Source organism: Caretta caretta, chromosome 22, assembly GCF_965140235.1.
Source record: "Caretta caretta isolate rCarCar2 chromosome 22, rCarCar1.hap1, whole genome shotgun sequence".
Lineage (NCBI taxonomy): Eukaryota > Metazoa > Chordata > Testudines > Cheloniidae > Caretta > Caretta caretta.
The window spans coordinates 6,317,861-6,343,790 of NC_134227.1; the positions used below are offsets into that span (position 1 = coordinate 6,317,861).

General features: G+C 47.5%; 1 protein-coding gene across 1 annotated transcript in view; it reads left to right on the forward strand.

Moving 5' to 3' along the window:
* HEPACAM (hepatic and glial cell adhesion molecule) overlaps window positions 1-25,930 on the forward strand; it is a 77,786-nt gene that overhangs the window by 14,940 nt on the left and 36,916 nt on the right. Inside the window, exon 2 of the mRNA XM_048827282.2 lies at window positions 17,105-17,446. Within this exon, the coding sequence (XP_048683239.1) occupies window positions 17,105-17,446 (342 nt within the window). The remainder of the gene's footprint in view (window positions 1-17,104; window positions 17,447-25,930) is intronic.

Here is a 25,930-nt window from a genome sequence, read left to right on the forward strand (position 1 = left end):
TAGGATACAGAGATAAAAATTTTTAGACACCATAAATGACTGCTTCTTGGGGCAGCTAGTCCTGGAACCCACAGGGGAGAGGCAATTCTTCATTTAGTCCTAAGTGGGGCACAGGATCAAGATGTGAATAGAGCAGAACCACTTGGTAACAGCGACCATAATGTAATTAAATTTAACATCCTTGTAGGAGGGCAAATACCAAAGAAACCCACCACAGTAGCATTTAACTTCAAAAATGAGAACTACACAAAAATGAGGAGTCTATTTAAATAGAAATTAAAAGGAACAGTCATGAGCGTGAACTGCCTGCTAACTGTATGGAGACAATTTTAAAACACCATAATATAGGCTCAAATTAAATGTAAATCCCAAATAAAAAAACAGTAAGAGATGCAAAAAATGCCACCCTGGATAAACAACAGAGTAAAAGAGACAAAAGGCTAGAGACAAGAAGGCATCCATTACAAATTGGAAGTCAAATCCTAGTGATGAAAATAGAAAGATGCATAAACTCTGGCAAGTCAAGTGTAAGTGTATTATAAAGTAGGTCAGGAAAGAAACTGAAGAGCAACCAGCAAAAGACACAAAAACGAACAATAAAAAAAAAAAAAGTTAAGCACATCAGGAGAAGGAAGCCTGAAAAGGAAGCTTGGATGATAGAGGTGCTAACAGAGCACTCAAGGAAGACAAGGCCATTGTGGCAAAACTACATGAATTCTGCACATTAGTCTGCACTGCAGAGGATGCGAGGGAGATTCCCACACCTGAAACATTCCTTTTAGGTGTCAAATCTGAGGAGCTGTCCCTGATTGAGGTGTCAATAGAGGAGGTTTTGGAACAACTTGATAAATTAAATATGAATAACTCATCAGCACCAGATGGCATTTACCCAAGAGTTCTGCAGGAACTCAAATATGAAATTGCAGAACTACAAATAATGGTATGTAATAGGGTTGCCAATTTTGATTGGACATATTCCTGGATATTTCATCGCATGACATAATCTTTAATTCCTGGAGACTCCAGAACAAAAATACTGGAGGCTTGGCAACCTTCTGTGCAACCTATCGTTTAATCAGCTTCTGTACCAGATGACTGGAGGGTAGCTAATGTGACACCTATTTTAAAAAAAGGCTCCAGAGGTGATCCTGGCAATTACAGGCCTGTAAGCCTGACTACAGGATTGGTTCAATTGGTTGAAACTACAGTAAAGAACAAAGTGATCAGACATGTAGATAAACACGATATTTGGGGAAGAGTCAACACAGCTTTGTAAAGGGAAATCACACCTCACCAATCTATTAGAATTCTTTGAGGGGGTCAAAAACATGTGGACAAGGGGGATCCAGTGAATATAGTGTCCTTGGAGTTTCAGAAAGCCTTTGACAAGGTTCTTCAGCAAAGGTTCTTAAGCAAAGTAAGGAGTAATGGGATAAAAGGGAAGATCTTTTCATGCATCAGTAACTGGTTAAAGGATAGGAAACAAAGGGTAGGAATAAATGGTCAGCTTTCACAAAGGAGAGAAGTGAATAGTGGAGTCCTCCAAGGATTTGTACTGGGACGAGTGCTGTTCAACATGTTCATGAATGATGTGGAAAAGGGGGTGAACAGTGAGGTGGCAAAATCTGCAGATGATACAAAACTACTCAAGATAGTTAAGTACAAAACAGACTGGGAAGAGCTACAAAGAGATCTCACAAAACTGGGTGACTGGGCAACGAAATGGCAGATGAAATTCAATGTTGATAACTGCAAAGTGATCCACATTGGAAAACATAATCTCAACTATACACACAAAATGATGGGGCCTAAATTAGCTGTTACTCAAGAATGAGATCTTGGGGTCATTGTGGAGAGTTCTCTGAAAACATCTGCTCAGTGTGCAGTGGCAGTCAAAAAAGTGAACAGAATGTTAGGAACCGTTAGGAAAGGGATAGAGAATAAAACAGAAAATATCATAATGCTGCTATATAAGTCCATGGTAAGTCCATACCTTGAATATTGCATGCAGTCCTGATTGTCACATATCAAAAAAGCAATATTAGAATTGGAGGAAGTGCAGAGAAGGGCAATGAAAATATTAAGGGGATGGAGCAGCTTCCATACTAGGAGAGAGTAATAAGATTGGGACTGTTCAGCCTAGAAAAGAGACGACTGAGAGGAGATATGACAGTGGTCTATAACAACATGACTGGTGTGGAGACAGTTAATAGGAAAGTGTAATTTACCCCCTCACATAACACAATGTATAGGGGTCACTGGATGAAATTACGAGGCATCAGGTTTAAAACAAACAAAAGGAAGTACTTCTTCACACAATGCCTAATCAACCTCTGGAACTCATGCAGGATAGGTCCATCAATGGATATTAGTCAAGATGGTCAGGGATGCATGCTCTGGGTGTCCCTAAACCTCCAACAGTCAGAAGCATCTGCTCTGGCCACTGTCAGAGACAGGATACTGGACTAGATGGACCATTGGCCTGTCCCAGTATGGCTGTGCTTATGTTCTTAAAGGTAATAGTGTTGATGTAATATACTTAGACCTCTGTAAGGCATTTGATTTGGTACCACACAACATTTTATTTAAGAAACTAGAACAATACAAAAATATATATCGCACACATTAAATGGATTAAAATATTGCTAACTTGATGGGTCTCAAAATACAATTGTAACTGGGGAATCAGCACTGAGCAGATGTGTCTTGAGTGGAGTCCTATAGGGATGTGGTTTTGGCCCTACGCTATTTAACATTTTTATCAATGATGAGGAAGAAGACATAAAATCATCACTAATAAAGTTGGCAGGTGACACAAAAAATTGGGGCAGCGGTAAATAATGAAGCGGACAGGTCACCAGTGCAAAGCGATTTGGATCGCTTGATAAATTGGGCACAAGCAAATAATCTGTGTTTTAATGTAGCCAAATGTAAATATTTACCTCTAGGAACAAAGAATATAGGCCATATTTACAAGATCGGGCACTCTATGCTAGGAAGCAGGGATTCGGAAAAGGTCTTGGAGGTCATGATGAATAATCAGCTGACCATGTGCTCCCAGTATGAAGCTGTGGCAAAAAGGATGAATACAATCCTTGGATTTATAAACAGGGGACTCTGAAGTATGAATAGAGAGGTTATATTACCCCTGTAATTGTTACCTGTGCAATTGTTACCGTAATCCTGTGTCAGGTTCTGGTCTTCACAATTCAAGAAGGCTGTTGATAAATTGGAAGGTGTCAGAAAAGAGCCACAAGAATGAATAAAGGATTGGAAAACCTGCCTGAAAGTGACAGATTCAAGGAGCTGAGTTGATTTAGTTTACCATACAGAAGGTGAAGAGGTGACCTGATCATAGTCTGTAAGTACCTATATAGAGAACAAATCTAAATAATAAGAATTCAAGATTGTCATTCTGTGTGTCACTCTGAAGCCTAATATGTCTGTTGAGTCAGTGTAAAGTGATGAAAAAACTAGAAGCATGGTTGAGACCTCTTTTTGTTCAGAATATCAAGAAGATGAATTATCACTGGGATTCAAGGTCTGTTACCATCCAATTTTTAAGTTCTCAGTCATTTTGACTTTATGAATTACACCCGTGCAACAGTAAGGCATATATCTATGCCATGCCAAGAGTCCTAGATGGTTGTGATATCAAAGATAACTCACCAATCACTACCCTTATTCTACAGTTAATTTGCATGCAACAATTTCATTGGTTGTACAAGGGAGACCACACAAATGGTGGGTTACGGGGCCCAACTGCCACAGTTGTTAAAAACCACCCACACAGCTACACAACCAGCACACACAATAACCCCAAACCATGGACAGTGGGTTTGATAGACTGGGGAGGCTATGCCTCCCCAAACAGCCAGGCATGGCCCCGCCCATTCTCCGCCTCCAGGCTCCCCCCATCCTCCTTCCCAATCGGTGTGATTCCAATCCCCCTATGCGGTGGCCCCAGCTCAGGCTGAGGCAACGCCGCCTGCCCTCCCAGTGCTTCAGGGCTGGGGGGGCTAGCCTGGGGCAGGGGCCGGCAGCTGCTGTTGGGTGGGGGGGCTCTGGACTCCAGCGGGGGGGGGGTGTGCAGAAGGTGCAGGGTTGGGGGCTAGTCTCCCCCAGCTGGCGATTCATGCACCACAGTCAGGGTTCCTTCCCCACTCTGAACTCTGGGGTACAGATGTGGGGACCCGCATGAAAGACCCCCTAAGCTTATTTTTAACAGCTTAGGTTAAAAACTTCCCCAAGGCACAAATTCCACCTTGTCCTTGAACAGTATGCTGCCACCACCAAGTGATTTAGGGAAAGGACCACTTGGAGTTCCTGTTCCCTAAAATATCCCCCCAAGCACTTACATCCCCTTTCCTGGGGAGGCTTGAGAATAATATACCAATCAAATAGGTAAACCAGATCCTTGGGTTTTTAGGACACTAAAAACCCCTATCGGATTCCTAAAAGAAGAATTTTCACAAACACAGAGGAACTCCCTCTAGGCTTAGTTCAAAGTTACCAAAAAAACAGGAATAAACCTCCCTCTAGCAAAGGGAAAATTCACAAGCTAAAACAAAAGATAATCTAACACGCCTTGCCTGGCTTTACTTACTATTTTTGTAATATTAGAGACTCGTTCAGGATTGGTTTATAGGAGAAGGAGTTTTCTGACCTGATGCTTCTCTGCTTCCCAAGAGAACACACAAACAAAGCCTCCCCCCGTCCCGATTTGAAAGTATCTTCTTTCTCCTTTGGTCCTTTTGGTCAGGTGCCAACCAGGTTATTTGAACTTCTTAACCCCTTACAGGTAAGGAGGAAGTCTAGGCTACCCTTAGCTGTACGGTTATGACAGCCACCCATGCCCAAACACAAATAGCCCCTCATGGCAGCACACACCTGTCTTTCATCACTTTCACTAATATCCTAGCATAACCCCCCCCCCCAGGCACAAATCAACACAAGAACACAACTGGCGCACACAATAATCCCAAAGATACATAGCCCCTCACCTCAGCGCTGGGGTGGATTCTCCATCACTGGACATTTTTAAATCACAATTTTTTTTCTAAAAGATCAGCTGTAGTTCAAACAGGAATTATCTGGGGGCAGGTCTGTGTTATGCTGGGGGGCAGACTGGATGATCACAATGGTCCCAGCTGGCCTTGGAATCCATTCAGACCAATTCCTGGCCCTGTAGAGTAAGTCTGCACAGCATTTGGGAGCGAGCCTCCCAGCCCCGGTCGACAGACTCAGGCTAGTGGGGCTCACCCCAGTGCTCTCGAAATAGCTGTATGGACTCAGGCTCTGAAGCCCCTCCCTCCCCTCGCCCCCCAGGCTTCAGACCCCAAGCTCCAGCCTGAGCCACAACTTCAATGCGCTGTCTACAGAGCTACTTTTAGAGCATGGGGGTGAGCCCCGCTAGCGAGTCTGCCAAAGGCTCGTTCCAAAACGCTGTGTGGACGCACCTGTGCAGTTACAGCTGGCAGTGAGTCTGCAGCAGGGAATGTCAGACAGGATGGATGGAGGGAGATGAGGCAGGAGCAGAGAGGTCAGATTGACTCCTGAGTGGAGAGAAGGCAGCTGAAGCCGTACAAGCGGAGGAGATCACCCAAAGAAAAAGCGTGAAATGAGAAGGGGAGGGAGCCAAGGACAGAGTCCTTTGGTGCCTGCGCAGAAAGCAGAAGAGAGGAGGAACCACCATGAGAGAGACTGCGGAGGCACAGCCAGAGGAGAAGCAGTGATAAAAAATCGGGGAGGACAATTCAGGCCTTAGCTTGCTCCATAGCCCAGAAATATTGGAGTCACCACAGGCCACAAACATCCTTCCTTGTCTGTAAGTCACTAACCTGCCAGCACTGTCAGCTTGCCATTACCAGAACCCCACCCCTGCCAAGATCCTTGTGCAGACCTTACCCATAGAAATCAGAGCTATTCAATGACCTCTTTCAGCATCACCCCCTGCCCCATAATGGGACTTCAATCCCCCATCACTTTATCCAGCCTGCAGGGTCATTCACTCACATTTTATAATCCTAGAGCCATGGGGCTAGAAGGGACCGCAAGAGTCACCTAGTCTAACACCCTGCCAAGCTGCAGGATTTGTTGTGTCTAACCCATCCAAGGCAAATGATTCTCTAGCCTTCTTTTGACAACCGCCAGTGAAGGAGCTTCCATGACCTCCCTAGGCAGTCCGTTCCATTATCCTACTGTGCTTACAGTTAGGAAGTTTTTCCTGAGATTTAATCTAAATCTGTTCTGCTGTAGTTTGAACCCATTGCCTCTTGTCCTGCCCTCTGTGGCAAGAGAAAATAACTTGTCTCCATCTTTTTTATGGCAGCCTTTCAAGTTTTTGAAGGTGGCTATCATGTCCCCCCTTAATCTCCTCTTTTCCAACTAAACATACCCAGTTCCTTCAGCCTTTGCTCATGTGGCTTGCATTCCATCCCTTTGATCATCCTTATTGCTCAGCTCTGGATCCTTTCCAGTTTCTCTACATCCTTTCTATACAGCGGTGACTGAAACTGGACACTATATTCCAGCTGAGGCCTCACCAGTGCCGACTAGAGTGGTACTATCACCTCCCATGACTTGCATGCCTCTGTCAGTGCAGCCTAAAATTGCATTTGCTTTTCATCGCATTGCTGACTCATGTTGACTTCTCAGCAGTGCTGCTGTCAAGCCAGTTTCCCCTCATTCTGTATTTGTGCCTTTGGTTTCTCTTCCCTAAGTATAGTACATTTGTCTGTGTTGAATTTCATTTTGTTGTCTATAGTCCAGTTCTCCAATTTATCAAATCCCTCTGAATTTGAGCTTTATCCTCCAAAGTGTTGGCAACCCCCCCCCCCAGCTTTGTGTCATCTGCAAATTTGATCAGTATGCTGTCTGTTCCTACACCAGGTCATTAATAACAATGTTAAACAACAACAGGCCCAGAACAGATCCCTGTGGAACCCCCCTTGAGACCTCCCTCCAATCTGACATCATTCCATTAATAGTTACTCTTTGTTTGAAGTTGTTTAACCAATTATGTATCCACTTAACGGTGGTTCCACCGAGCCTGTATTTCTCCATAGAAATGTGGGCTCCATTCTCCACTTTCACCACTTTCTGTTTCTGCGCTTTATCCCTCTCCTCCACAGATGTCTGCCGATTTCTCTTTTCTCCTACTGCCCTCTCCCCATATCAATCATTTCTCTGTTCCATGAAACATTTTCACTCACTCTTTATTCTCTGGTTTCAGAGTAGCAGCCGTGTTAGTCTGTATTCGCAAAAAGAAAAGGAGGACTTGTGGCACATTAGAAACGAACAAATTTATCTGAGCATCAGCTTTCGTGAGCTACAGCTCACTTCATCGGATCTCTCTCTCTCTCAATCCAGCTTCCCTTGCTCACTCACTGGGTTCTCCTGTCTCTATAGCACTCTCTGCCCCTCTCTCCCCTTCCCAGTTCCAGTGCTTTGTTGCCATGACACTGACACAAGGACGAGCCCCTTTCTATAGCAGCAGGAGAAAGAGCCATAGCTGGGAACAGATTGTCCAGCATCGCTCTGGCGTGCTTCCCGCCAGCCACGGGAAAGGCATTTCTGCTGCTTCTCTCTGCCTTTCCTACACAGAATTTAATTTCTTTCTTTCTTTTCTTTCGATCCTGAGCTTCCTTCCCTGGCTGGTGAGCAGGTCAGTTATTGACACGGATTTTTACATGGAAGGCACTCAGGTGTGTCGTTCAAAGAGGAATTAATTCAGGGAAGTTCTCTGGCCTGTGCTAGAACGGAGGTCAGACTAGATGATCACAGCTTTCCCTTCTGGCCTTATCATATAAAAATACCACCTTAAGATACAGAGATCCTTCCGTCACACTCTCTGGCAACGGGGTGTCTGAATGCAGCTTTCCCACCCTGCTCTCCTCTGAATACTTAAGGGGCCAGAAACAGCTGTTCCCAGCAGCAGATTGTCTGCCTGAGCATTATATTAACTTAAGACTGTTCTGTGCTGTGGTTTCTGTACACCCCCCCCCGCCCCCGGCACAGGGACACCAGAACCGGGGGGACCAAGAGGCGATGGCCCTCCCACTTTTCACCATGGGCCCAGCTCCCTGCTCCTCCCCCCCCCAGGCCACGCCCTCTGGACAGGACAGAAGCTGGAGTCCAGTCAGGGTAAGAGTGGCCTGGGATGCCCAGGCAGCTGTGGGGAGATGTGGATCCTTCACCTGCCCTGGGCAGGCAGTCTGGGGAGGTGGGTACACAGGCTGGGGGCTGCTCTCAGGCTCCCCCACCCCAGGTAGGTGGAGGGACCCAGGTTCCCCTGCCCGGCTATGGCTTCCGGCTTGACCGTGGGGCCAGGCCTCCGGGGGAAGAGGTGGGGCAGGGGTCAGCCCTGCCCCTGCAGCAGCAAAGCGGGAGTTACCTGCACTTGACCTGATAGAATTAGGCATTTAATACCCTGGAGTCAGAGGAAGGCTCCTTACTTCAGCCTCATCTAGAGGAGCAGTTAAAATGAGAGAAAGTTTGTGCTCGCTGGAGGAAATGGATGCCACAGTGGTCTTAGCTGGTTCCATTTCATTAAAATAATTGTAATTGCTTTCAATTATTTTTCTTTCTGGATGACATTGGGCCAACTGCTGCTCTCCATTAACCCCACATGGATTTTAGAGTGTTACTTCAGTGTGACCGGGAGCAGACTTTTGCCCCTTGCTTCACTATTTCTAGATTTCCTCTAGGACCGATTCATTGCAAAAAGACAAAGTTCTAGGTTCTCCTGCAGGTGCATATGGTAGAGGCCAGATGTTCCAGAGCTCAGCTCCCGTTTAGGCACCAAAGCAAGTGTCTCCCTGTTGGGTGCTAAGCATTTTTGAAAATCTGGCCCCAACTGTAAATACAGAGAGCTTGGAAGTCTGGCCCCATGTCTCAGCCCTGGTGCCAGGATCTGCAGCACTCTGCACTCTTCTAGAGCCGTGAGGCAGTAGGGGGCAGTCTGTGCACATTTCACTCCATGGCCCACATTCTTGCTCCATGGTGTCCAAGTCCATGTGGTTTACTCCACCACTGACTGTTACAACCATGGATTGAATTAATAACTAGTTTTCCCACTTGTTCTGGGAGCCAGTACTTTAACCTGAGTCCATGCTGCTGGATGGACCCCAGTGGGTTTTGAAAATCAGTGAAACAGGGTAATATTTCCCCCTGCCATTCCCAACACAGTGATTAATTGGTGGCTGTAGAGTAACAGCTCCGGGCCAGGTTCTGTGCCAGCTGCATGGCGCCCTCCAGCAGCCTGTACCCTGGCAGAAAGTCCACCCAGGAGGAGACTTTGGCAGTAGAAGACAGCACTAGCTTGGCCAGGGACAGACAGAGCAGCTGGGGGATGGGCTGATTTCACGACTGACATTCTATTACTGAGAAACTCCTTTGTGGACAGTGCATGTTATTTTTTTGCGTAAACAAGAGCGAGCGTGTAAAGGTAACTCTCCCCTCTACCCAGCTGGCAGGGCAGGACCCTGAGGGACCCACTCCCGCTGTGGTGACCCTCTGGAAAGACAGCAGCAGTGACATTGCCTGTCCTGTCCAGGGCAAGGCCACTTCTGGGACAAGTCAGTGCAGGGAGGTGTAACTTACCCCATTGGTGCAGATGGGAGCAGAGGTGACATATGGGGGGTGAAATGTGGGGGCACATGCCCCCTAGATTGCTTGGTCACATGGTATGGCCGGGCCCACTCCCTGCGGAGCAGTTGAGCCCACGAGCTGGAACAGAGGGACAGCTGGGAGCTGCATGGAGGGGCAGCTGGTTTCTGGGAGGGTGGGGCTCGGGGGGGCCTGACTCGAGCTGTTCAGGGGGCGTGCCCCCCCACTGTCAGCAGGCACAGGTTGTCTCTGGGTGGGAGTCGAGCCTGGGAGCCCACCGCCTGTGGAGGAAGCTGATCTGACTCACACCGACTGGTGGTGTGGCTCAGAGGCACAGCTGCCTGATATTACTGAGGCTCAGAGGAGACGCATGGGGGAGGGGGTCTGTGGGGTCACGTGCTCCCCCAGCTTTGCTGCTTGGCTTGTCCTGAGCACGCGTACATGGACGGAGCATGCTCAGTAACGCTGCTGAAGGCGGCCGCCCTCATTCTGTCCTCCTCGCCCCCCTACTCCCCACTCTCAGCAGGCACAAGTGGGCTCCGGCAAGGCCTCGGGCAGGCTGCAGCCGACATAGGCTGGGGCGCCCTTGGACCCCCGTCTCCACTGGCGTAGGAGCTGTTTGTCTCCGGCCAGTGCCGGGATTACAGGGTTGAGTTCCCGTGTGACGAAAGCCCTTTTAAAGAAAGCCGGAGAGACATTCTGTTTTGCCTGATCCAAGTCCTGCCAAAAGAATCACTCGAGTGAGAGTGAGACAAGAGCGGCACAGAGCAAGGCTCTGACTGCCGAGCTGCTCCGACTAGCAGCGGGGAGCGCCCAGCTCCAGGCTGCATGGAGCACGAGGGAAAGTTGGCCCCTGGCCCTGGGGAGTGAGGCTTCAACACACACACGTGCGTTTGGTGAAGCAGGTGCCGGAGCAGAGGTAGAAGGACCTGGGGCAGAGGGATTGCACTGAGCACTGTGTTCAGAGACCAGCCAGATCCAAAGCAGCACTCCGAGGCTTCTCAGAGCCAGGTGCAGAGTGGCAGGGGGTTGAGAGGGGCTCGGTCGGGGAATGGCTCTAGCTGGGGCTCAGCAGCCAGGCCTCTGTCAACATTTGTCCATTGGCTGCTCCATACCCCCCTCGAGGCCCCATGAGCTGTACACATTCAGGGGTGCTTTGGGTTTTCAGATCAGTGGCCTCCTAACTAATGGGTGTGACGGGCCCTGCAGATTTTCATGGGGACAGCAGTGTGTTTTCAGAGTAACAGCCGTGTTAATCTGTATTCGCAAAAAGAAAAGGAGTACTTGTGGCACCTTAGAGACTAACCAGCTCACGAAAGCTCATGCTCAAATAAATTGGTTAGTCTCTAAGGTGCCACAAGTGCTCCTTTTCAGTGTGTTTTCGTCTGAGTGGCACCCTCTAACAATATGCACCTACATGCGTACATTCCTGGTAATCCTGTACGTGCAAGGTCACCAAGGGAAATTTCTCTCTGCTTCTTTGTTCCGTTGCCTGGTTTCGGTGGAGATGGCTGGAGTTGGATTTTCTTGCAATCACTGCACTGAGCAGAGAACAACAACTCTTAAAGGAGGCTTAAGGAGCCACAATGAACCACACAACGGAACAGAGGAGGCTTGGTGCTGAAATCAGCTTGAAATGCAGAACACCCTCAGCTGGAGTCCACAGCTTACTGATTACACCCCATCAAGCTTTTGTGTGTGAACAGGACTGGAGTTAGGGCCAATAACTAATATACATATCTCACAGTAGCAGCCGTGTTAGTCTGTATTCGCAAAAAGAAAAGGAGGACTTGTGGCACCTTAGAGACTAACCAATTTATTTGAGCATAAGCTTTCATGAGCTACAGCTTATGCTCAAATAAATTGGTTAGTCTCTAAGGTGCCACAAGTCCTCCTGTTCTTTTTGCTAATACACATATGTTCTGCTTCAGCTGGGCCCCTTGTGGAATTTCTCTTCAGCTGCACAGACTGTAACAAAGTGGGAATGTTCTTAATGTTTTCTCTGAATATTGTGTGGGTGCCTCATAGAATCATAGACTAGCAGGGTTGGAAGGGACCTCAGGAGGTCATCTAGTCCAACCCCCTGCTCAAAGCAGGACCAATCCCCAGATCCCTAAATGGCCCCCTCAAGGATTGAACTCACAACCCTGGGTTTAGCAGGCCAATGCTCAAACCACTGAGTTATCCCTCAGTTTAACCTAGGTATTTCTTAAGTATGGAGGTGGTGGGATAAGGGTGTGTGATTGTCGCAGAGCCCTTGGGGGCCAGTGTGATGGTGTCTGTGCAGAGAATGGCCGACACCCTATCTCCTGGCAACTGATGGCCTGGGCCCCTCCCCTGCAAAGGTGCCAACTGAAGGGGTTGGAGAAAAAGAGATCAGGGGGCCTCCTGGCCTGGGAAAGGGACAAAGGCCAGAGGAGGGGCTGGAGAGTTTCAGTTTGGAGCTGGCTGGGGAAATAGAGGGAGGCCCAGATGGGGCTCTGGCCTCCCTGCCCCCCAAGACAGACCTGACTGGGAGGTCCTGTTCTCTGTACCTGCAGGCTCTGTTTTAGACCATGTTCCTGTGGTCTAATAAACCTTCTGTTTTACTGGCTGGCTGAGAGTCACGTCTGACAGTGGAATTGGGGTGCAGGGCCCTCTGCCTCCCCCAGGAGCCCCGCCTTCTGCGGACTCACTGTGGGAAGCGCACGGTGTAGACGGGGATGCTGAATGCTCCAAGGTCAGCCTCAGGAAGGTCGAAGCTGTGTAAGCTCTTGCCCTGGAGACAGTCTGCTCACAGAGAGGAGGCTCCCCCAGAGTCCTGGCTGGCCTCGTAGGGAGTAGTTCCAGAGCATCGCCCGGGGACTCCGTGACACAGACCTTGATCCTGCATTAGATCTTCCTTCCCCCGACGATGGAAGTACTGACTACAACTCCCGGTAGCTGTTAACACAACCACTCCGTGCAGCCCCAGAGATATTTTGCCACGTGGCTGCTCTAACTGAAATTAGCTAACTCAAGAGCAGATCTCTCGGGGTAACGTTTAAGTAAACACACAGCCGTAGAGTGCGTCTACACTGCGGACAGAGGTGCGACTGCGGTATGTGTGTAGCGTCCCAGTGCGTTGGTCTAGCTAGCATGAAGAACAATGGCTGTGAGGCGGTGGCAGCATGCCCAGGGCCCTGGGTATGTGCTTGGTGACGAGCCCATGCTGCTGCAGCTTCACGGCTATTGATGTTCCAGCTTACTAGCGAAAGCCAGTTCCAGTGTGTCTGCAAGTGCTGCAGTCATGCCTCTGACTGCTGCAGTGGCAGACCCCTAGAGCCCTGAGCACCTGTGGGAGGAGGAATCTGAACTGGAGTTAACTCCTTATTCGCCAGCCCTTGGCTGTCGCAGGCCAACCAGACAGGCCCTCCGCCAGTTTAGCACTGGCCCAGCATCCTTGCTGTACAATATGCACTGTAGAGCACTTTAAAATGGGCCCCTGGAATTGCAGGGCTCTCCTTGTGCCAGTTGCCCATTGCAGTCATTAACCTCCCCTTTCTTGCTCCGTCTTGGCTCCTGACCTCTTGCTTGGGGAGGCTTCTCCTGGCCTCTCTCCTGTCTCTGTGTTTGGCTGAATGGAGATGAGCTCGTACATCACCCCACTCCAGACACATAGTTCTAGGTAATTAACTTGGTGTTGTAACAGCCCTTCACCTTGCTGACATTGTGCCGTGGGTGCTGAGGGACTGAAAGGTCAGGCAGGCTGTGCCTCCTGCCAAAGCCTGGGGCTGGTCTGCTTTGCCCAAGGTGGGGGAGACGATTTGGAGACTTTCCCATAACAATGTCTGTGAGGCCAGGGCCGGCTCTACAGGTTTTGCCGCCCCAAGCAGTGAAAAAAACCTGCCACCACGGCCGGCGGAACGGAGAAGCTGCTGCCGAATTGCCACCGCGGCAGAAACGCTGCCGCCCCTTGCGAAGCGCTGGCCCAAGCACCTGCTTGGAGCGCTGGTGCCTGGAGCTGGCCCTGGGTGAGGCTGACCCCACCCATCAGCCCTGCCTCAAACATGCCAAACGAGGGTACGATTCTCAGAGACAGTGTTTCTAAATGTGCATTTAAGAGCAGCAGTGAAAGAATTATACCCACCAAAATATCGGAAACTGTGTGTAACAGTGGATCAGCCAAGGCTGGGGCGTTTGTGTTTGAACTGTGTTCTTTAGGTCTGATCTCGCTTTTCTAATTCGACAAATTCATGTTTGGCTCATTTGTTCTCTTTCGGCAGTGGATTTTGTCCTAGCTGCTGTGGGGGTTTGGGGCTGGCTATTTAATCTGGTAACCCATTAGTAGAAATGAACATTTTAAAACAATAAAGAAAATATTTTTTGAACAAAGTGGACACCATTTAAAAGAATAATCTGCATTTAATGCTTGGCTGCTGTAGTAACAAAACAATAATGCCTTGCTCTTATCTAGTGCTTTTCATCAGTAGATCTCAAAGTACTTCACAATCTTTAATCTTTAGTAGGTTTCAGAGTAGCAGCCATGTTAGTCTGTATTCGCAAAAAGAAAAGGAGTTCTTGTGGCACCTTAGAGACTAACCAATTTATTTGAGCATAAGCTTTCGTCAGCTACAGCTCACTTCATCGGATGCATACTGTGGAAAATACAGAAGCTGTTTGTTTTTATACACACAAATCATGAAAAAATGGGTGGTTATCACTACAAAAGGTTTTCTCTCCCCCCACCCCACTCTTCTGCTGGTAATAGCTTACGTAAAGTGATCACTCTCCTTACAATGTGTATGATAATCAAGGTGGGCCATTTCCAGTGTCCACTTTGTTCAAAAAATATTTTCTTTATTGTTTTAAAATGCTCATTTCTACTAATGGGTTACCAGATTAAATAGCCAGCCCCAAACCCCCACAGCAGCTAGGACAAAATCCACTGCCGAAAGAGAACACATGAGCCAAACATGAATTTGTCGAATTAGAGTGAGTTTGTGTGTGGGGGAGGGGGGTGGGGAGAAAACCTGGATTTGTGCTGGAAATGGCCCACCTTGATTATCATACACATTGTAAGGAGAGTGATCACGTTAGATAAGCTATTACCAGCAGGACAGTGGGCCGGGAGGAGGTATTGTTTCATGGTCTCTGTGTATATATAAAGTCTGCTGCAGTTTCCGCAGTATGCATCCGATGAAGTGAGCTGTACCTCACGAAAGCTCATGCTCCAATAAATTGGTTAGTCTCTAAGGTGCCACAAGTCCTCCTAGTCTTTAGTAGATCAGTTTAAGGGGGTATTTCCTCCTAGTTGCAGTGTAGGGAATTCTGCAATAAAGCCAAATATTGCCACGTGGCAGTCGATGTTTTCGTGCCACACGCTGCATGTCCACGATGGACTCTGGCAGTGGACCGAGCACAGTGCCAGCCCGCACCTGTCGGGAACGGGCCTGCACTGACAATGAGATGGATGGACTGGAGTACCTAGCAGAGCGCTGGGGGGTGGGGGGGTAGCTCAGTGGTTTGAGTGTTGCCCTGCTAAACCCACCGTTGTGAGTTCAATCCTTGAGGGGGCCACTTAGGGATCTGGGCCAAAAACTGGGGATCGGTCCTGCTCTGAGCAGCGGGTTGGACTAGATGACCTCCTGAGGTCTCTTCCAACCCTGAGATTCTATGATTGTTTCCATCTGCAGGCCAGATTCCCTCTCGCTCTACACACACGCAGCTGTAAGTGCAGTTGGAAGGAGGTGTGTGCGTGCTTGGAGTGCAGTTTTTGGCCCAATGACTGAAGTGCAGACATACCCTGAGCGAAGGCTAGGAGCATGCTCAGTACCACTGGCCTGTAGGAAACTCTATGGAACTTGAGCAAGCTGATAGCAGTTGATGCACAGGAAGCTCTGTGGGGCTGGAGCATGCTCAGTGCAGATAGACTGTTCAGAGAGTTTATCAGCAAGCCTCTAACCAGGCTCTACTCAGCATGTTCATGCAGCATTTTCTAGATGCTTATAACTTAGCCAGATCTAGGTGGGTTTTCATGAGGACAGCAATAGGCACCTCCCTGACCCTAGGACTTAACGGTTACGTGTTCAGCCCTAACTTTCATTTACCTCGAGTTTAACTGTGATTAATCTTAACATTGGCTTCATTTTTTAATTTAATTTCCTTGGTTTGTGTAAGGTAAAAAAGCTTGGGCCCAGTTCTATCTTAGCTCCTACTTTATGGGTATGAAAGGCCTTGATATTGCTACACTCCTCACTGTGCAAATGTCTGCTCAGTGGCCTAGCCACGTCCACAGTGTTTGTCTTTTTTGTTAATGCACACTCTTTTGCAGTCTTAACTATCGAGGATGCTCCCACCATGACAGCCATAACAAATCGTTTCACTACCCACCATTGAAAGGCAGACACCTCTGGCGTGGACTATGGCTGTGACTGCTCACCAGTGCACCCAAGACATTGCACAGCACTGTAGGATCAGAAGAGAGGTCCAGTTATATGTGACAAAGCAGCTCTACAGCACGCACCTGCACCATGCTATTAAAGGCGGTGGGCAAGATGAAGGTTTGATCACCATCAGGCCTTTTATTAGCACGCTGCCAGGTCTCTCTGACTCCCTGGGGCTGCTTTGTGTGTTGCAGTGTCTGAAATGGTAGAGCACTGTGAATGGTGGGGATAATGGCTCAGTTAGTGTGTGTAGAATATTCCAGTTGCTCGCTATACTCCTTGGGGTAGGCCCCCTACTGCCCTACCTCCATGTAGTGTATCCCAGCCTTTGTATCCATGATCACTGGCAGCAGGTTCTCTGACGGTTCCTGGATGTCTAGGCCTGGGTTCTTAGCAGTAAATACTTTATGTAGCTCTGACTGAGAACACATTGATTTTAAAAATTAATTCAGACTTGCTCCTTGGGAAAGTCTGTCCCCCCTTGGTGTGGCTCAGTTTTCTGTCCACAGTCCGCTGGAGGCAGTGTGTACTAGCGGCTAGAGAAGGGAACTGGAGTCAGGAGTGCTGCACAGTTTTCTTGTGTCCTGAGGCAAGAACTTCACGTCTCTGCTTTTCAATATCCTCTCAAATGGAGACAACGAGATTTCCTCTTCCTTGTAAAATGTCTAAAAGTTGGTGGGGGGAAGGTGCTGTGTAAATGCTCAGTCTTGCTGTCTCACCATTTAAAACCGCAGTAAGGAGATAAGGGCCACGCAGCCTGAGCTGCAAGGGTCAGCCGCAGCATGCCTGGAAATAGGTATCACTCATTGTCTTGAGAAGGGCTCAGTTCTGTTCTCACTTAGCCAGCGCAGCCCCACTGACATCAGTAGGGTTGCCGTTGGCTCCTGCGTAATGTGGAATAAACTCTCAGGAGAGAAGGCCCAGTATTTTCATTAACTGCATAAGCAGCCAGCTAAGACTGAGCCTGACAAGGTTTCTGGAAACCTCTGGGCATCTTCAGAAGCTGAACACAGGTATTAGACTGTCACTCCCACAGCGATAACACGAGTCTTAGCCTTGCCTTAACCAGCCCTGCTGTCTTTTCCCTCTAGGTCTACTGGAAGGCGTCAATATCACCAGCCCAGTTCTCCTCATCCATGGCATAGTTGGCAAACCTGCCCTGCTCTCGGTGAGGTACACCAGCACCAGCAGCGATAAACCTGTGATCAAATGGCAGCTGAAGCGAGACAAGCCTACCACAGTGGTACAGTCCATCGGCACCGAGATCATTGGCAACCTGCGCCCCGATTACAAGGACCGGATTAAAATACTTGAGAATGGCTCCCTGTTGATCAGTCACCTGCAGCTGTCAGACGAGGGCACCTATGAGGTGGAGATCTCCATCACAGATGACACCTTTACCGGGGAGAAGAACATTAACCTTACCGTGGACAGTAAGTGTACAGAACTTCCCAAGAAAATGAGCACAGCTCCTTTCTTCAGTAAAATCCTCCCTGGAGTCCCTTTGTTCTCCTCTTTATTACAGAGAATGTAAAGGACTGATCCAGGCCAGCTCTCTGTAGCCCAGCAAAGTGCTGTCAGGAGGATTTTGCTCCATGCTAAATGCAGGAGGAACCTCAGTAAAAGTTCTTAGAACCACAGCAGTTCTTAGTCCTTAGACTTTCATAAACAGGGTAACTTTCCAAGTATCCATTTTTACAGCACAAGCCCATCTAGCCTGCATTTCTCTTATCAGATTGGTTAACTATTAAGGACATTTGTAAGGGCTCCAACCTTTTCAATTTAAAGATGTAGTTAGGGTTAGTGGAGGGGCCCAAACATTTCCTGCTTGGTTTTTGCATCAGTCTTGGGAATTTGGAGTTTGTCCTCAGGCATGTGGTTTCCAAATAGAATATGGATGATTCACTTTCCCAATTGATCATGCAGACTCAATCCAAACCAAGGAGCGGGCCTTAGGCACCAGCAAATCTTCAGTCACAGGGAAGGAGGAGGGCAGGAAAATGCGAGAGACAATTTCAGCAAACCGCCTAGCTCTCCTGCACTGCACATCATTCCAAGTGTTTTTCACCCATCCCGGCACTGGGGGTAATTTCCCAAACTTTCGCAAATGGAACTTTTTAGAAAGCCAGCTCTCTAATCCTATAGGCTGGGGAGGACCCTTCACTGGAACAGCATGGGGTTCTGCAGGCCAAGAGTGAGTGAGGCGTGCGGATACGTCGGTAAGAGCTATGCAGTGGGGGCCCCAGGAGCTGGGTAACAGGGGCATTGGCAGAGCTGTGTGTGGGGCGCAGAGCTGGATTAAAAAGGGTTGTTGCATGTCAAATTTGAGACACATTAAAAGAGCTGGTAGGGGACCCTGGAAAGGTCCAGCCCTCACCATCCTGGACTGTTACTATCTATTACGTGCTTTGCATGAACACTTTGGGGCTCCATCAAGGGGTCGGGGCCCCATTACGCTTGGGTCTATACACACATAACAAAAAGACAGGCCCTTCCCTTACTGACTCACTAACCCTCCTTTGTCCTTCCACTTCACCTTGAACAGTTTCTTACAACAGGTTAACTCCTTATGCGAAACAATCTGTTTCACCTTGCATTTAGCTGTGACCCTCTGAATACCTTTCCCAGAGCTGAAGAAGAGCTCTGTGTAAGCTAAGAAGTTTGTCTCTTTCACCAATAGAAGTTGGTCCAATAAAAGATATTCCCTCACTCTCCCTGTTTCTCTGATACAGTTTAGTATTTCATTGCATCTCCCCCTTTAAGTCCTACATTCCTACCATTTACAATATTTACACTATCGTGCTATCTTTGAAGTTCAGCACAGATCAGTCTGCTAAGTGTCGCTGAACCATACTGGTTTTCTAATTATATGCCCTGAATGCATAACAACTTGGTTATCTGGCAGTCTACTGGTTAATGACTGGCTGTGGTTGGTTTGGAATCCTTGAGTCTTTTCCTGGTTCTGCATCCACCAGCTGTAGAGTTTTCTCTGTGGATTGTTCTCTCTAAGGAACAAACTGTAGATGTGGATGGTTCCTGCTGAACTCTCCACTGTCGATCTTGCTCACATGTGATCTGGGCACTGAATTATTTTTCTTCATGAGAGCGAAGTTGTCCATCCTTTTTCTCCATCCAGTGCAACATGAACAAAGTCACCAGGTCCTAGACCCAACAGTTCTCTGTTGCAAAAGTGTGTGTAAGCTCTTTTTGCTTTTCATCCAGTTTGGCTACTTTCTTCATGTCTGGACATTTTGGAGACAGATTCTTTTTCAGTGTTGAAACAGTATTTCTGAGTTGTCTCCCCACGTGCTGGATTATATCCAGTAGCCGCTATTGGTGTTGATCTGTAACTCAGAAGAGCAAGGAATGGGTCTTCCCGCTGTAGGATTTTCTTGGCTCTCTGTACACCTCTGTCAGCCTTTCCATTTGCTTTTGAGTAATGTGGGCTGCTAGTAATACAATTAAAATCATATTTCCTTCTGAATGACTTAAATTCTGCTGCAATGAATTATGGTCCATTGTCCGTCACTAGACGTTCTAGAATACTGAAATGATCAAAAGTGCACTTCAGCTTCTTGATAACACTGTGACATGTTATGTCTTTTGAGTACATTATTTCTGTATACCTGGAAAAACAGATAATGATGGGCTCTGGATTTGTAGAAATCTGCTGCTAGTCTCTGTCTGGTAGAGGTGTTTGTACATTTCCCACCTTTCTCACCAGACCCATCACAGCTGCCATGCTGCAGCTGAGAAGGTTGTTGGTCTTTGATCCTTTGATCACATGCACCCTGAATGCAAAGCTTTTGTCTTTTTAAATTGCTTCTGTGGTGAACTGGCCCATGTCAGTCAGAAAAACTCCAGGGCTAGTCAGAGCTGTGTCAGGTGACTTCAGCTCTGGAGGTGTTGAAGGTTATGTTAAGTCCCTTCTGTGAGGTCTGCTTCTGGGTCTATTTTAAAGTCAATTGTCTTTCCATGAATATTCAGTTTCACTCTCCAGGCAGACTCTGTGTCATCACATGTGATAGATCCCAGAAACAATGGCTCTTGATTGTCTGTAATATAAGCCAATTTCCCTATTGCTTTGGTTCAGCAAACAACTGCAAAATGTCCATACTTTGTGCATTTATTACACCTTGTGCTTTTGGGTGGATGTGCATCATCTCTTGGGGTATGATTTTTTCCAGATATTGTGCATTTAGGCTGCAGGGCTTTGATGTCTGACTGGAATTCATCCCTCTCAGCCTGGGAATTATTTCTCCTTGCCCCAGGGGGTCTTATGATAATGACTTGTAGCACTCTTGCGGGCTCTGTTGACAAATTCTAAGCTAGTTTCTTGTTTTTCAAGTTTGGCAAGTTGCTCTTGGTTTCCAGCTCAGACTGCTTTGCTATTTGAATAGCTTGTGTGTAGGTTCTTGGGGGTCACAGATGCTACATCAAAGACCTATGCGATGACCTCTACACTTACTGGCTGTACAGTATTATCACACAGAAGTAACGTGAAATGTTAAGTCTTCGCGGTTGGCCAGAACTAGGAGTAAGTGATCATGAGATTGAAGCTTTGATGAAGATGAATGGTGTGAGCCATATCAGCGCCTCGCTGTGCCAGTCAGTTAGCAGTGGCGTAGCAGAGAGATTACTCCAGTCTATAAATCAAGCCTTGCCAGGAAGATCACCTGTGTGTTAATGGCTGGCTTGTCTAATTTTATCTTAGCACTGGCAGCGCCAAGACAGAGCCAGTCCAACATGCGCTACACACAGAGATGGTGTTGCATGGCCAAGATACCCTTTTAATAGGCGGACGAGACTTGTGCTGGGAGTCGGATTGCTGATTTTGGTTGGGTGTATTCCTGGAGGTTTCATCACATGACATAATCTTTAATTCCTGGAGACTCAGGACAAACCTGGAGGGCTGGCAATCCTAGCTGGGAGCGATTCGCTGGCAGGCCTCGTGGTGGAGGAGACTGTAATGAAATACTAAACTGCATTATATTTTTCAGCCAGTAGGTAGTGATGTGTGGAGCTTATTTAAGCTCACAACAGTGATTCCTGGCAGAGCTTTAAAGGATCTTATCGAAGATAAGTTTCTGGTGTATCTACCAGAGAAGGAAGCTGTGTGGCCAGTCTATATCTGGTACAGAAGCTTGACCTACTAGTAGCGGTCTGCAACCTCCCATGTACCTGAAATACATGGCACAGTGCCAGGAGTAAAGTAGTACCAGAGAAGAACAGAAACAGAAGGAAAACAGCATCAAAGGTTGCTTACAGAAGGAACAAAACAACACGGGTTGCAGGATCTCATCAACATGCCACTCTTCAATGCCCCAGAGAACTTCAGCTTGAACAAACCTTCTGTGACCGGGGTCCTAGTGGGGAGCCAGCTGTGGTCACTCAGTTAGGGTGAACTGCAAAGAATGGGGCAGACAATCCGAATAAAGCTGGTGGCTATTCCAATACTTAGATTTACCAAGCCAGCATAAAACAGTTTCTTTATTACCTCACGGAGTTTGTTACAGGGATTGGTTCCTGGGTTAGTGTTTCTGTGGTGTGGTATGTAGGTCCTGGTGAGTATTTGCTTCAGGTTGGGGGGCTGTCTGTAAGCGAGGACTGGCCTGCCTCCCAAGGTCGGTGAGAGTGAGGGATCATTTTCCAGGATAGGTTGTAGATTGTTGATGATGTGCTGGGGAATGTATGTGATGGCCAGTGGTGTTCTGTTATTATTTTCATTGGGTCTGTCCTGTAGTAGGTGACTTCTGGGTACCTGTCTTGCTCTGTCAATCTGTTTTCTCACTTCCCCAGGTGGGTATTGTAGTTTTAAGAATGCCTGATAAAGATCTTGTAGGTGTTTGTCTGAGGGACTGGAGCTAATTTGGTTGTATCTTAGGGCTTGGCTGTAGACAATGGATCGTGTGATGTGTCCTGGATGGAAGCTGGAGGCATGTAGGTAAGTATAGCAGTCAATAGGTTTCTGGTATAGGGTGGTGTTTATGTGACCATCACTTATTTGCACTGTAGTGTCCAGGAAGTGTTTCTCTTGTGTGGACTGGTCCAGGCTGAGGTTGATGGTGGGGTGGAAATTGTTGAAATCATGGTGGAATTCCTCAAGGGCCTCCTTCCCTTGGGTCCAGATGATGAAGATGTCATCAATATAGTGCAAGTAGAGCAGGGCATTAGGGGACGAGAGCTGAGGAAGCGTTGTTCTAAGTCAGCCATAAAAATGTTGGCATACTGTGGGGCCCTGCGGGTACCCATCGCAGTGCCGCTGATTTGCTTATATTTGCTTATATTTGCTTATATTTGAAGGTATAAGTTGTCCACAAATCTGAAATGGTTGTGGATGAGGACAAAGTCACAAAGTTCAGCCACCAGGGGTGCCGTGGCCTCATCAGGGATACTGTTCCTGACGGCTTGTAGTCCATCCTCATATGGAATATTGGTGTAAAGAGCTTCTACATCCATGGTGGCCAGGATGGTGTTTTCACGAAGATCACCAATGCATTGTAGTTTCCTCATGAAGTCGGTGGTGTCTCGAAGATAGCTAGGAGTGCTGGTAGCGTAGGGCCTGAAGAGAGGGTCCAAACAGCCAGATAATCCTGCTGTAAGAATGCCAGTGCCTGAGATGATGGGGCGTCCAAGATTTCCAGGTTTATGGATCTTGGGTAGCAGACAGAATACCCCTGGTTGGGGCTCTAGGGGTGTGTATCGGTAGATTTGTTCCTGTGCTATGGCAGGGAGTTTCTTGAGCAGATGGTGTAGTTTCTTTTGGTTCTCCCCAGTGGGACTGGAGGATAGTGGCCTGTAGAACCTGGTGTTGGAGAGTTGCCTGGCAGCCTCCTGTTCATAATCCGACCTGTTCATTATGACGACAGCGCCTCCTTTGTCAGCCCCTTTGATTATGATGTCAGAGTTGTTTCTGAGGCTGTGGATGGCGTTGTGTTCTGTACGGCTGAGGTTATGGGGCAAGTGAAGCTGTTCACAATTTCAGCCTGTTTACGTCTGTGGAAGCACTCTCTGTAGAAGTCCAGTCTGTCATTTCAAGCATCAGGAGGAGTCCACACAGAATTCTTCTTCTTGTAGTGTTGGCAGGAGGATTCCTGTGGGTCAGTACACTGTTCAGTGGTGTGTTGAAAATATTCCTTGAGTCGGAGACGGCGAAAGTAGGCTTCCAGGTCACTGCAGAACTGTATCATGTAACCAGTCTCTACGTAAAAGGATAAATGGACACAAATCAGACATCAGGAATGGTAACATACAAAAGCCAGTGGGAGAACACTTTAATCTCCCTGGACACTCTATAACAGATTTAAAAGTAGCCATCCTTCAACACAAAAACTTCAAAAACAGACTTCAAAGAGAAACTGCAGAGCTACAATTCATTTGCAAATGTAACACCATTAATTTGGGCTTTGAAAGGACCAGCAAAACCCACATGGATGTGGTGCCGTTGATTCTCAAGTCATGGCCATGGATACATGTTGCTTAGTCCATGTCCAGATTTCTTCTGGCCATAGAAGATATGAAGAAGATTCAGTACTGTAGCCAGACAAGGAGTAAGACATCAGCAGTAGTTCAGAGGTACTTGATGCATGAAATATAGCCCTTTTTTATTTCCCCACAGTCACATTCTTGTGCCTACAGTCATGGTCTGCAGGTCTCTTTGCACCACACAGATGTCACTCTCGGTGTTATCACCACCGCACTGTGCTGTAGGGACCTGGCTTGTCACAATGGGAACACTCCCAAGTACCTGGATTTTCTTGAAACTCCATTGTTATCTTGTGCAATTTTGCAGATGCAACTGGCACCTGGGATTTCCTGGCAGAAATTGCCACAGACATGGATTCTTGCAGCCTTCTGCTATTGAAGGCCAAGCACAGACAATGGGCGTTGACTATACAAGGCTTTTATGTAGGGTGTCATTCACACTAGTCAGCTATCGTCTTTGGGGGAGTGGTTCAATAGCATAAATAGGAGGTAGTCCCATATATCTTACAATGGGAGATGGCACCTGACTGCTCTCCATGCCTTTGGAATCTCCCTCTTTGAGGTCACTGCAGATTGTGAGGTGAAACCATCTTCCCCTGGTTAGGAAGTTCCATAACACTCTTACACAGTGACCACAGGAAGGCACCCAGGGGCCAGCAGAAGCCTCTGGCAGGGGGATGGGAGGGGTGAAACCTGGCCATTCTCTATTAACCTCTTTGTGTATGGACAGAACCCGATATATAGAGCCAGCAATGCCCCTGGTTGGTTATAAGCCCAGTTAAATGTGTAGTGTAGACAGGGCCTAAGCTAAATAACTTTGTCATTGGTAAATTTTATCACCTCACTATTCTCCTTCCTACCCAGGTCATTTAAGTAGAGCCCTGCACAGATACAAAATTTGTATCCGCGTCCGATCTGCAATCCACAAAAATGGTCCATGGATATTTGCATCCACGGATGTGGATCTCTGCAGATATCTGCGGATACGCAGGGCTCTACATTTAAGGTCGCCATAGTTAGCAAGTGACACACTTGCCTATGTAATTGAATGGCTGGGGTTGAGGGTGTTATAAGCAATGCAGGTATCGTGCCGGGCACCATGTCAGAGAGTCAGAGGAGTGATGGATAGAAAAATTCATTCAGTTATTATTAGTGTCCATCATGTTTATTACGGTAATGCCTAAGGGCCAGCCAACTGTGGGGCCCATTGTGCTAGGTGCTGTACAAACCAATTCCCCTGAGTGTGCAGTGTTGTCTCCCAGAGTTTCTATTCTTCTGTCCTGTCAAGAGTCCCAAGCAGTGGAGCTTCTGCCTTTCCCCCAGGAGGCCGTTCCGCACCCTCCAATGCCTCCCGCCCAGGAATGGCTCTGTGCTACTCATGCCGTACTTTTTGCTCAGTGCCATTATTCCTGGTTTGCTCTCGCACATCGTCCTAAATACTTGCAACCCATTATGTCCCCTTCTCCCTACTTTTAGTCATTGTTTAGGGAAGCTATGCACATCAAGCCAAGTCTATCCCTGATTTCATTGGAGTTACACCAAGCATGAGTTTGGCCCATTTGGATCTTTCACTCACACCTGCCAGGCTTCTGATCATGAGTATTGATCATCCCTGGATTCCCTCTAGCTTGTCACTGTCTTTCTGGTACCAAGGTGGCCAGAACTGAATGCTGTACTCCAAGGGCAGTCACGCCAGAAGAATCATTGCCCTGTGACTTGATGCCTGGCCATACGCTGCCAAGTCCCTTTGAAATGTCACTTCTAGTTTGCCAGGAGAGACCTGGCCCCAAAATTGCTGGAGCCCCATGGGCCACATTGGGGAGGTTCTCAGGCCACAGATGACCCACGGGCCAGGAGTTTGAGACCCCTGACATAGATGAACATAATCTGTTGGGGAAGAGTCAACATGGTTTTTGTAAAGGAAAATCATGCCACACCAATCTACTAGAATTCTTTGAGGGGGTCAACAAGCATGTGGATATAGTATACTTAGATTTTCAGAAAGCCTTTGACAAGGTCCCTGACCAAAACTCGTAAGCAAAGTAAGCTGTCATGGGATAAGAGGTCCTCTCATGTATTGGTAACTGGTTAAAAGATAGGAAACAAAGGGTATGAATAAATGGTCAGTTTTTCAGAATGGAGAGAGGTAAATAGTGATGTCCCCCAGGGGTCTGTACTGCAGCCAGTCCTATTCAATGTATTCATAAATGATCTGGAAAAAAGGGTAAACAGTGAGGTGGCAAAATTTGCAGGTGATACAAAACTACTCAAGATAGTTAAATCCCAGGCAGACTGTGAAGAGCTACAAAAGGATCTCACAAAACTGGGTTAGTGGGCAACAAAATGGCAGATGAAATTCAATGTTGATAACTGCAAAGTAATGCACATTGGAAAACATAATCCCAAGTAAAATGATGGGGTCTAAATTAGCT